A 13,491-nucleotide genomic window follows, 5' to 3' on the forward strand; every position below is an offset into this window, starting at 1 on the left:
CTCGCACACGTCTGTCCACACGTATAGCCAAAGTCTTAGGGGGAGATTTATCAAACTGGTGTAAAGTAGAATTGTCTTAGTTTCCCCTATCAACCAATCAGATTCCACCTTCAATTAATCACAGATTCTTTGAAAAATGAAAGGTGGAATCTGATAGGTTGATAGGGGCAACTAAGACAAATCTACTTTACACCAGTTTGATAAATCTCCCCATAGTGTCCTCTCAAGTCTCAGGAGTAGGGTAAGCCACTAACAAGTCTTTCAGCTGATACTGAGTTCCTGAGTTCTTTCCCTGATTTTACTCAGATCATTGGGTATTAATGAGACTACTTCTTTAATATTACCCATCTGGCTCAAGATTTCAGTAAAAGGCTGGTCCAATTTCTGCACCGCGGATATTTTATTCATAACATTTGGGTTCCGCAGCATTACCTTGCCCCCCCTCCCATCCCTTCTCCTCCTACTTCCCCTGTCTACCTAGAATGCCTCTATTGTTCCTGCATGGACAAACATGGGTCTCTAATAATTGAAATGGGGTTCGTCATGTGAAAGAATGTATGTGCGTGATGTCTGCACAACGCCCCCCCCCCCCCCCTCCATCTCCTGCCGGCTTCCTGTGGTGTCGTATACCGTGGCTAGATGCTGAAGTATGGCGGTAGCTGAAGTGCATAAGGAACATGGCTTGAATCAATGGGTTTTATCCGGACTAAGAGTCAGGGAGCGTTGAGCAGAGTGGAGGGCCTATGTGAGGAAGATAAGTGTCCTTAATTCCTGCAATTTGTTTTGGGCCAAAAGACACTGAGAAGACTAAATGGGGCTATGCAGGCTGGAGGACTGGGGAAGCCGCGATGACTGAAGTGCTTTCCCTTGGAGGAGTCACTGAGCCTGAGCCTGCTTTGGGTGAGAACCAGCTAGTATTGACTATTTGAGAGGTGGAATGCTGTTAACAATATATGGAACTTACAAACAGAGCTGTTACAATAGACTGCTGACATCCATTAGGGCGCACAATTTGTAGTATGTCCTGAGGAGATGCTTAAATTATAGTGAGCTTGAACATAGGTTAGTTGCAAGGAGCGACTGAGAACTGTTGTTATCTATCAGAGGCACAGGAGCGTTGCTAACAACTAAAGTGTAAATGCCCCCAAACGTCCTAAGGAACTGCTGAGAAGGGTAACTAATAGAGATGAGCCAACCTCGAGCAACTCGAATGTTTGGTATTTGATTAGCGGGGGCTGCTGAAGTTGGATAAAGCTCTAAGGTTGTCTGGAAAACATGGATACAGCCAATGACTATATCCATGTTTTCCACATAGCCTTAGGGCTTTATCCAACGTCAGCAGCCACCGCTAATCAAATGCCGAATGCTTGGGTTCGGATGGACTCCAGCATGCTCCAGGTTCACCACATCCTGGCAGAGTACTCAATAAATTAGGCAAGGGGCCCTCCTATCCAGTCCCTGACACCTGCACTGTTATATTCTTCTATCAACTCATGCTTTGTCTGTTCCTATTGCTATTGTTGGTTTTTGCCTGAGTTTGTTACCATTATTCCACTGAGGATACCTTTTCCACCACGCTGGTGGATTTACGATGTTTCAGATGTACCCTGCACTTCCCTGTTTTATTGCCCACATACAGCATACCACATAGACATTGTCAAACATATACCACAAAGTCTGTTCTACAGGTAAGACATTGCTAAGTTGGAAAGCTATAACCTGTCCTATGACGTACAATTGTTTAACCTTATAGCGTCTCGTTAAAATTGCCATAGTGCAGACATGGGAACATGGGTCTGCCAACATATGTTTGTATAGTATTGGTGCCTGGAGATGGACCAAGGTCGGCCACTTTGTCCCTCAAATTTTTGGGCTGTCTGTATGCCATGATGGGTGGTGTGCAGAAGAAAGGCCTAGAGCAGGGGTCCTCAACTTGAGGACCGGTATCGTAACGAGCGCTCATAGATACCGAGCAGCAGCAGCACTGACAGAGAGGAAGCCATTGGCTCCATCCCTGTCAGTCACCTCTCGCTGGCCGCAGCGGTCACAAGAGTCAGCGCTCCCCCTCTGGTGTCGGCACTCGGGTGACGTCACTGCGCCGTCGCCTGGACAAGGGAAGTGCGGCCTCTAATGACTGCTGAAGTGCAGCCACAAGGGGGGAGAGAAGAGGAGACGCCCGAACCCCGGTGAATATAAGTTTTTTTTTTTTTATGGTATAAAAAGGGGGGGGGCTATACTACTGGGGGAGAGCGCACAGAGGGCTATATAGTGGCGGAGAGCGCACAGAGGGCTATATAGTGGGGGAGAGCGCACAGAGGGGCTGTATACTGGGGGAGAGCGCACAGAGGGGCTGCATACTGGGGGAGAGCGCACAGAGGGGCTATATACTCTGGGAGAGCGCACCGGGGGGGCTATATACTACTGGGGGAGAGCGCACGGGGTGCTATATACTACTGGGAGAGAGCACACAGGGGGGCTGCATACTGGGGGAGAGCGCACAGAGGGGCTATATACTGGGGGAGAGCGCACAGAGGGGCTGTATACTGGGGGAGAGCGCACAGAGGGGCTGCATACTGGGGGAGAGCGCACAGAGGGGCTGCATACTGGGGGAGAGCGCACAGAGGGGCTATATACTGGGGGAGAGCGCACAGGGGGGCTATATACTACTGGGGGAGAGAGCGCATAGAGGGGCTATATACTCTGGGAGAGCGCACAGGGGGGGCTATATACTACTGGGGGAGAGCGCACGGGGTGCTATATACTACTGGGAGAGAGCACACAGGAGGGCTATATATTACTGGGGGAGAGCGCACAGGGGGGCTGCATACTCGGGGAGAGCGCACAGAGGGGCTATATACTGGGGGAGAGCGCACAGAGAGGCTGTATACTGGGGGAGAGCGCACAGAGGGGCTGCATACTGGGGGAGAGCGCACAGAGGGGCTGCATACTGGGGGAGAGCGCACAGAGGGGCTATATACTGGGGGAGAGCGCACAGAGGGGCTATATACTCTGGGAGAGCGCACAGGGGGGGCTATATACTACTGGGGGAGAGCGCACGGGGTGCTATATACTACTGGGAGAGAGCACACAGGAGGGCTATATATTACTGGGGGAGAGCGCACAGGGGGGCTATATACTACTGGGGAGAGCGCACAGGAGGGCTGTATACTACTGGGGGAGAGTGCACAGAGAGGCTATATACTACTGGGGGAGAGAGCGCACAGGGGGGCTATATACTACTGGGGAGAGCGCACAGGAGGGCTGTATACTACTGGGGGAGAGTGCACAGAGAGGCTATATACTACTGGGGGAGAGCACACAGGGGGGCTATATACTACTGGGGAGAGCGCACAGGAGGGCTGTATACTACTGGGGGAGAGTGCACAGAGAGGCTATATACTACTGGGGGAGAGCACACAGGGGGGCTATATACTACTGGGGCAGTCACCCACTTTGTACCTCATTTCAGGGCCAGTTTTCCCACTAATAAGCATCAATTCTGTAAATAGTTCAACAACGTTTGTGAAAAGTAACAAAACACGTTTCCTACTGATGTTCAGCTCGGATCCTCACCTGACAAAAGACCCCGGTAAGTGGACCCTCGCTAAAAGTTGTTGAGTACCCCTGGCCTAGAGGTTTTCTGTTGTGCCACTTTATCTAACCTATTTAGTGGGGTGACCTTGTTGCTCTGTTGGCCAATGAACTGTATAGGGTATCCTCTTTCTGCACACTATGGGTCTAGGTCCTTTGTCATGCGTACTGCCGACCTCCCTGCATCTGCGCGTGATCGGCATGTCCTCATGTTAACATGACGCAATGCACATCTAAATACATGTGATTGGTCAGATAGTGTGTGGACTGGTTTCACAAGTCTGATAGGTTAACAATACATGTCAATAGACTGACAATTCAAGAGGATTGGATACTCAACTAACTATTGGAAGAGTGTCTCAACTACGTCACAAACAGAATTTATAAAAACATAGTGTGCACGCTGCCAGCGCAGTCTCCACGCTCCATTGGTGAAATGTCAGGATAGTGGGGGTCTGTGTTTTTAGGCAGGGACCTTAGTGATTCTATAGTGACTATACCAGGAAGAAATATACATATATATATATATATATATATACAACAGTCCTATATAGAACGAATGTATTAATAGCTAGAGGCGGATGATTGCACTCCAGGTATGCCGGCACCCACAGTCAGGCCCGGACTGGTAATCTGGCAAACCGGGCAAATGCCCGCTGGGCTGGCCGGATTACCAGTCCGGGGGCCGCCCAGACTGCAAAGAAAAAAAAAAAAAAGACATTCTAAATAAACAGCCCCGCCGCGGCCCTCTGCCGCTGTGCTGCTTAATCAGTAGCAGAGGGCCGCTGCCGGGCTGAAGACTGCGTGGTGGGCCGGGAGGGGGGGAAAAACAAACAACAACATCTCACCTGTCACCCGTTCCTGCCGCTCCTCCCCCGGCAGCGCGCGTCTTCTCGCTCATCTTCCGGCGCAGGCAGCATAGTACAGGAGACTCTGCCTGGGCCGGACGTCGCAGCCTCTATCAGACGTCAGCGTGTGACGTCAGCGTGTGCGTCTTAAAGACACACGCTGACGTCTGATAGGGGCTGCGACGTCCGGCCCAGGCAGAGTCTCCTGTACTATGCTGCCTGCGCCGGAAGATGAGCAAGAAGACGCGCGCTGCCGGGGGAGGAGCAGCAGGAACGGGTGACAGGTAAGATGATGTTTTTTTTTTTTTTCGGGGGTAGGGCACTATGGATGGGTCACTGCTGGTGGGGCACTGTGGGTGGTGGCAAAATACGGGGCACAGAGGAGGCATAGCATAACAAGGGCACACAGAGGACATAGAAAAGTATTTGGGGCAAAGAGGGGGCATGGAAAAAGCTATATATGGGCACAGAGGGGATATTTATATATATACACTATATATGGGCACAGAGGGGATATTTAAAAACCATATGGGGCATATAAAACTAAGGGGGCACACAGAAGTACTTTATACATTGTAGGGGGCAAGAGGGGGCATAGAACACTATGGGGCACAAAGGGGGCATTTAAAAACTATATGGGGCATAGAGGGGGCATACGAACATGGGGGCACAGTGGGGATATATATACACTATATGGGGGCACAGTGGGGATATATATACTATATGGGGGCACAGTGGGGATATATATACTATATGGGGGCACAGTGGGGATATATATACACTATATGGGGGCACAGTGGGGATATATATACACTATATGGGAGCACAGTGGGGATATATATACTATATGGGGGCACAGTGGGGATATATATACACTATATGGGAGCACAGTGGGGATATATATATATACTATATGGGGGCACAGTGGGGATATATATACACTATATGGGAGCACAGTGGGGATATATATATACTATATGGGGGCACAGTGGGGATATATATACACTATATGGGGGCACAGTGGGGATATATATATATATATACTATATGGGGGCACAGTGAGGATATATATATACTATATGGGGGCACAGTGGGGATATATATACTATATGGGGGCACAGTGGGGATATATATACACTATATGGGGGCACAGTGGGGATATATATATATATATATACTATATGGGGGCACAGTGGGGATATATATATATACTATATGGGGGCACAGTGGGGATATATATACACTATATGGGGGCACAGTGGGGATATATATATACTATATGGGGGCACAGTGGGGATATATATATATACTATATGGGGGCACAGTGGGGATATATATACACTATATGGGGGCACAGTGGGGATATATATATACACTATATGGGGGCACAGTGGGGATATATATACTATATGGGGGCACAGTGGGGATATATATATATATATATATATTTACACACACTATATATGGGCACAGTGGGGATATATATATATATATATATATATATATATATTTACACACACTATATGGGGGCACAGTGGGGATATATATATAATATATATATGTATATACACACTATATGGGGGCACAGTGGGTATATATATATACACACTATATGGGGGCACAGTGGGGATATATATATACACTATATGGGGGCACAGTGGGGATATATATATATATATATATACACACACTATATGGGGGCACAGTGGGGATATATACACTATATGGGGGCACAGTGGGGATATATATATATATATACACTATATGGGGGCACAGTGGGGATATATATATACACTATATGGGGGCACAGTGGGGAGATATATATATATATACACTATATGGGGGCACAGTGGGGAGATATAATATATATATATATATATATACTATATGGGGGCACAGTGGGGATATATATATACACTATATGGGGGCACAGTGGGGATATATACACTATATGGGGGCACAGTGGGGATATATATATATACACTATATGGGGGCACAGTGGGGATATATATATACACTATATGGGGGCACAGTGGGGATATATATATATATATATATATATATATATATATATATATATATATATATACACTATATGGGGGCACAGTGGGGATATATATATACACTATATGGGGGCACAGTGGGGAGATATATATATATATATACTATATGGGGGCACAGTGGGGATATATATACCCTATATGAGGTCACAAAGGGGGCTATGTATACTATATGGGGGTGCAGAGAGGGCTATTATATGGGCACAGAGTGGGCACTATTACAGTGTGTGGCAATACATGGGGACTGTGTATAGAAGTGAGGATGGTGCTAATGCCAGGAGCCTAAATTCTTTGTCTGGCAGATTCTGTGGAGATGAATTGTGCTCGGGAGAATAGTCATGATGGCCGGGCCTGATGGGAAAGAAAAAAGAAAGTGAGCGACTCTGATCACAGAAGACGCCACCTGTGAGTCCAGTGTAATCACTTATGTAGGGGCAAGAGTGGGGGGATACTTAGGTTATGGGGGGCTCAGGCACATCCTTGCACAGGGATCCTCTGCTGTCTGTGTCCACCCCTGCTGACAGCTAATATTGCATCTTCTGAGGACAGTCCTGCTGCTCACACACTATATAATAGTACTAATAGTGTGTGACATAGTAATAATAACAGCAAGTGTTTACTGTGCGAGGGATAATATATTTGGGAGTCTGATAGGGGAACAGCACAATGACAGGAGAGCGGACAGAGCCTCTGTAACTGTTCTGTATTCTACCTGTGACTGCGTTTGATAACTGCTGTATACTCTTCTATAGTCTGCAGGGTGTAATACTCTGCAACATCTGTGTACACCTGGTAGCTGATATCACTGCTATATTCTATTCTGTAGTCTTGAGGGTGTAATACTCTGCTGCATCTGTGTACACCTGGTATGTAATATCACTGCTGTATTCTATTCTGTAGTCTTGAGGGTGTAATAGACTGCTGCATCTGTGTACACCTTGTATCTGGTGACTATATGGTCAGTGTATGGCGGTATTATTAATTATATTGGTAGTGTACACTTATTTTTCTTCTGTGATAATTCTGGGCTTCACATATGTAAGAAAGTAATGTGACTAAGTAGAGCTAAAAATTCTTCTGTTGGAAATAGTTGGCAAAATGGGTGTGTGTGGGGGGGGGGGCAACGATATATATGGGGGCTGGTGGGGGTTTTGTGCCCGGGCTGCTTTTCAGCCCCAGTCCGGCTCTGCCCACAGTGCTCTATACTGATTGATACTTATGCAGCAATAAGCTGCTAAACTATCTTGCAGAATAACATAGCGATAACAACTGCTTGTTACTTTGATACAACTGTTGCATATCTGTTAAATATGGTATCATTACTGATATATGAAATACAGTGGGACTATAGTGCCACCCATTGGCAATATCTAGTAAATACAGTGAAAGCGAAAGCTATACAAGACTGTTCAAAGACAATTTCTCATCCTTGAATAATTGACCAGTTTTAAACCACTTTTGAATATTTCACTATATTATTTCTATGTAAATAAAAGTTACTTTATATCATTGCTAGTGGTCTTCAAAGAGTATTGGAATTTATGTCTTAAAATAACTCAACTCACAGCCATGAATTTCTAAACCTGTGACAACAAAAGTGAGTACATCCCTAAGTGAAAAGGACCAAATGTGTCCAAAGTTCACTAGCGCATCACAGGTGGCCCCTGGAATCCTCTCCTCCATGACAGAGCTGGTGGATTAGAGACCTTGAGCTCTTTTACTTTCAATTTGAGGATGACCCTCAGATATGCAATAGGGTTTAGGTCTGGAGAGGTGCTTGGCCAGTCCAGCACCTTTACCTTCAGTTGCTTTAGCAAGGCAGCGGTGGTCTCAGAGGTGTGAATATCACTGAAAAAAGGAAACTAAACCAGAACTTTTATTTATTTCAATACAAACATATAACGAGACCTCGGTTAATTATTTGATATGCCAATTATCCAAATCAGGGGTGTTAAACTCAAATAGAGAGTGGGACAACTTTGATATTTATTCACTGCTGCATGTAGCGCCCCTAATAAACGTACCGCTGACCAATGCGGATGGATGGATTTCGGCATGGTATAAAAGCTTGTCTATGTCAGGAAGCACCCAGTGTCATGGGCAGTACGTACAACATTACCATATTAGTGCCTCATATAGTAGTCAGCCCCCCTCAATGGTGCCCCACATGGTAATTTGCTTCTCTCTCATATTAGATTTCTTGGCTCCCATTCTGCCACTCCTCTGCCTGCAGGACGCAGCGCCACCTTCTATTACAACTCACTTCTAGGCCACAGCCAGCTTTAGGCCTGAGGCCTAGAAGTCAATAGTAATAGAAGGTGACACCATGTCCCAGCACAGGCAGTTTAGTGACATCCTCACACACTGCCTGTGCTGGGTGCGTCCTGCAGAAGATTATAATATGCCCATATCATAGTTAGCTTTACTGTCCTAATGACGGGCCAGCTCTAGGAAATCAATTGATTTCCTCTGCAGGCCAAAAATAATGTCAACTGAGGCCACATTTGGCCAGTGGGTCAACGTTTGACATACCTTATCCAGAGTAACCAAAGCACTGCTGTCCCCATGTTATGTCATGTCCCCCTGTAGGAGTGCACGTCAGGAGCCAACAGTAAAGTAGGTATAACTACTTGGGGAATATGGGTGACAAGGGGATAGGGTTAGAGGGAGGATAGCCTAGGGATATAAGAGGGACAAGGGCATGTTAAAGATGATGTGAAGGGAGTATAATCAATGTCTTTGGTTTCTCCTGACTCACCATGACTCTGATTTTTACACTTTCCTGCCCTAGATGTCCATTATAAGGGTGGCCCTGCTCCGAAACCTAACCCTTATCCTCCTGTTTAAACCTTATTGTAGAAAAGGCTGGCTATCACACTACAATAGTAATACTGGACTAACTATAATCAACTAATGGCCAGGCCCTGCTACTAGAATAGGTTAGGAAGGAGCAGGTCATGGTTTAGCTGTGATGATACAGTATGTCATTTCATGTGTTACACGGAGGCATTTCATCCTACCATACTCCACAGATGGGTTTATGGTAAACACAATGTAGCAGGTATAGACGGATACAAAATCACAGAGGGTATTTGCAGAGATCCTCCTAATTGTTTATAAAAACATTAGGGGTCTACTGACTGCTGTGAGATACTATATGTGTGGACCATAGATCTGGGTTCGTTGGACAAATCATGTAGCTGCCACCATTCCTTTCATCCACCACATATATTTATGGATGTTACTAACAGTGTATCTAATCCTATCTTCCAGCACACACAAGACACGGCTTCGAGTGATGACATTTATGAATGTTACTAACAGTGTATCTAATCCTATCATCCAGCACACACAAGAGGCGGCTTCTAGTGATGACATTTATGGATGTTACTAACAGTGTATCTAATCCTATCATCCAGCACACACAAGAGGCGGCTTCTAGTGATGACATTTATGGATGTTACTAACAGTGTATCTAAGCCTATCATCCAGCACACACAAGAGGCGGCTTCTAGTGATGACATTTATGGATGTTACTAACAGTGTATCTAATCCTATCATCCAGCACACACAAGAGGCGGCTTCTAGTGATGACATTTATGGATGTTACTAACAGTGTATCTAATTCTATCATGCAGCACACACAAGAGGCGGCTTCTAGTGATGATATTTATGGATGTTACTAACAGTGTATCTAATCCTACCATCCAGCACACACAAGAGGTGGCTTCTAGTGATGACATTTATGGATGTTACTAACAACCAGGGACATTTTCTCTCCACATTTACAATCGACAGTTTTTATAATAACCCTCTGTGGATGCGTCACCCACATCTCATCTTCTTATTATTACAGATTGGCCTGTAATAACCTACCAGACTCTTCCTGCATCCACTTGGCATCTGTAATAAGGAATAACCGGTCCCTGAAGAAACTTAACTTGTATAATAACCGTCTGTCCGGTCCTCACTTCAGTCACTTGGTGGAAGCTCTGTCCAGTCCAGACTGCAGGATAGAGGAATTACTGTGAGTAAGAGATGTCCTATTTTCTGTTGACCCATCTAATTTGTTATGTGCTGACTAGAGATGAGCGAACCGGGTTCGGGTTCGAGTCGATCCGAACCCGAACGATCGGCATTTGATTAGCTTGGGCTGCTGAACTTGGATAAAGCTCTAAGGTTGTCTGGAAAACATGGATACAGCCAATGACTATATCCATGTTTTCTACATAGCCTTAGGGCTTTATGCAAGTTCAACAGCCACCGCTAATCAAATGCTGATCGTTCGGGTTCGGATCGACCCTAAACCGGTTCGCTCATCTCTAGCGCTGACTTATTACTTACATCTCGCTACCTGCTGATTTATTATTGGTGTTTGTGCCTTATTATCTTTGACCTATTATTTGCCAACCTTGCTCTTCTGGTCCACCACCTGCTGATCTTTTTTTGCTGCTGTATTATCCCCTTATTCATCATTTGTGACCTACTACATTTTGACTTACTACATGCTTGCCCATTACCTGCGATCTATTACCTTTATTATTTGTGACTTACTATTTGCGATCTAGTATTAGTGATCCTGTACTTGTTGACAAATTATTATCTGTGATTTGTTTCTTCGCAGGTGACCTAACATCTTGATTGCTATTTTTTTATATTAATATCAGGATTTAGCGTCATTGTTGTAAGGGCTTGAAATTGGAGTTTCGGGCTGAGATGTCGTTGACAAAAAGCTTGTTAAGCAAAGGAAAACAAAGGACAGCAGCTCCTTAAAGTCGGGAGGTCACCTTAATGTTTCTGTTCAGGGGAGTAAAGGAGGAAATACAAAAATAAGAAACTTTGCAGGTGTCAGGTATGGAGAAGGATCTTCAGGTGTGTTCCGCAGAGGGTATTGCAGAAGAGGAGAAGATTTTGCCGGGCACTAACCCTAAAAATTTTTAGCTACGGTCCAGAAACTAGATCTTTCAGTATTGGAAATAGTCAGTAAGATAGGTGGTGTAAGAGAAGAGATGGCTCTTATGCATAGTGATATGGGTAAAATTAGGGAAATAACCCAGAAGTTGAGAAAGAACGCATAGAGCAGAGAGTGTCAAAAATTTAGTTATGAAATGATATTTGAAGAGGTGAAAGACTCTGAAGACTCAGAAGACTAACAGACATGGAAGATAGGGCGAGAAGGGCTAAACTGAAGATCATTGGTTTCCCTGAGGGAAATGAGGGCAGAGACTGTGTAGATTTTATATACAAATGGTTACTGTCCTCATTTGGGATAGAGAATCTCTCCAAATTTTGGGGGGTTGAAAGGGCGCACAGGCGTCCACCTGGTTTTCCTCCGAGACCCATATTGATAGAACTCCTCATGTAAAGAGGCACTTCCCTTCTTCCTCTCCTCTCTTCTCAGTCGCGGCCCCGATTCCCTGGTCACTTGATCATTCTGTCTCCCTTTCTGTGGGGACTTTTCTTTTATCTCTGTGGGGGTCCTGGGGATTATATGGTATGGAGGGGTTCTTATGTTGTGTAAATATTTTTGAATAAGGAGTAATAGGGTATAGAATTGTTTTATGGCATGTTAGGGGGCTGGCAGATGCTGCTAAGAGATTAGCAATATTTAGAAGAATTTAAGAGTCACTTCCTGCTATCATATGCCTCCAAGAGACCCATATCACAGCAGAAACGTCTCATCTGTTGGAAAGAAAGTGGATCCAAGATAGTTACCACTCAATAAGATCAAGTTACTTAAGGGGTGGTTGGTATACTGATCCCCTAAGGGTTGAGAATGAAAGGGGTAGTGCGGCGCTAAGAAATTATTCACAAAATAACACACATTACAAAGTTATATAACTTTGTAATGTATGGTATGTATGTGAATCGCCCCTTTCCCCGTGTTCCCCCACCCCCGCACATGGACCCGGAAGTGTAGTGTACCATAAATACCTAACGCGCGTCGTCCCCGACCCCGATCTTCTGTCAACGACGTAATCTTCGGGAGGCCGGCCGAATCGCTGCAGCCGTCCCTGATAACTATGCACTTTGGCGGGTCTTTGCGCAGCCGGAAGCAATCAAAGTGCCTATCTCATCGATCTATGCTGTATTAGTATACAGGATAGATCTCAATGAGAGATCAGAGTGCTCATACTAGAAGTCCCCCAGGGGGGGAATAATCCCAACCCCAGGGGGGGAATAACCCCAAGCCCAGGGGGGGAATAACCCCAACCCCAGGGGGGGGGAAAAACCAACCCCAGGGGGGGAATAACCCCAACCCCGGGGGGGAGAAAAACCCTAACCCCAGTGGGGCTTCTAGTATAAGTGTAAGAGTAAAAAAAAAAAAGTGTCATTAATAATAAAAAGCCCCCTCCCCTAATAAAAGTGTGAATCACCCCCCTTTTCCCATGTTACGAATATAAATAAATAAATAAACATGTTTGCTATCGCCGCGTGTGTAATCGCGCAAAACGGTTAATTTATTACATTCCTGATCTCGCACGCTAAACGGCGTCAGCGCAAAAAATCCCAAAGTGCAAAATCGCACATTTTTGGTCGCATCAAATCCAGAAAAATTGTAATAAAAAGCGATCAAAAAGTCTTATATGCGCAAACAAGGTACCGATAGAAAGAACACATCATGGCGCAAAAAATGACACCTCACACAGCCCCATAGACCAAAGGATAAAAGCGCTATAAGCCTGGGAATGGAGCGATTGTAAGGAACATATATTTGTTGACAATGGTATGAATTTTTTACAGGCCATCAGATAATATAAAAGTAATACATGTTATGTATCGTTGTAATCGTAACGACTTGACAAACATGTATAACAAGTCAGTTTTACCCCAGGGCGAATGGCGTAAAAACACATACCCCCCAAATAAAAGAAATGCGTTTTTTCTTTTAATTTTACCACTCTTTGAATTTTTTCCTGAATCAGGTCAGTGTACTTTATGCAAATGTCTGCTAACTAAACATACATTCAATGAGAACATTCTACATCATC

At 45.1% G+C, this 13,491-nt stretch overlaps 1 protein-coding gene across 4 annotated transcripts in view; it reads left to right on the top strand.

Moving 5' to 3' along the window:
• Positions 1–13,491, top strand: part of LOC138792217 (NACHT, LRR and PYD domains-containing protein 3-like) — a 105,481-nt gene that overhangs the window by 88,678 nt on the left and 3,312 nt on the right. For 3 of the 4 annotated variants that reach the window (XM_069969360.1, XM_069969361.1, XM_069969363.1), the window contains one exon: positions 10,356–10,526. In XM_069969360.1, the coding sequence (XP_069825461.1) occupies positions 10,356–10,526 (171 nt within the window). Of the gene's footprint in view, positions 1–10,355; positions 10,527–11,123; positions 11,202–13,491 lie in introns of those variants that run through there. The other variant, XM_069969362.1, reaches the window with a different exon arrangement.

This window comes from Dendropsophus ebraccatus, chromosome 5 (genome assembly GCF_027789765.1).
Source record: "Dendropsophus ebraccatus isolate aDenEbr1 chromosome 5, aDenEbr1.pat, whole genome shotgun sequence".
In the NCBI taxonomy this organism is placed as follows: Eukaryota; Metazoa; Chordata; class Amphibia; order Anura; family Hylidae; genus Dendropsophus; species Dendropsophus ebraccatus.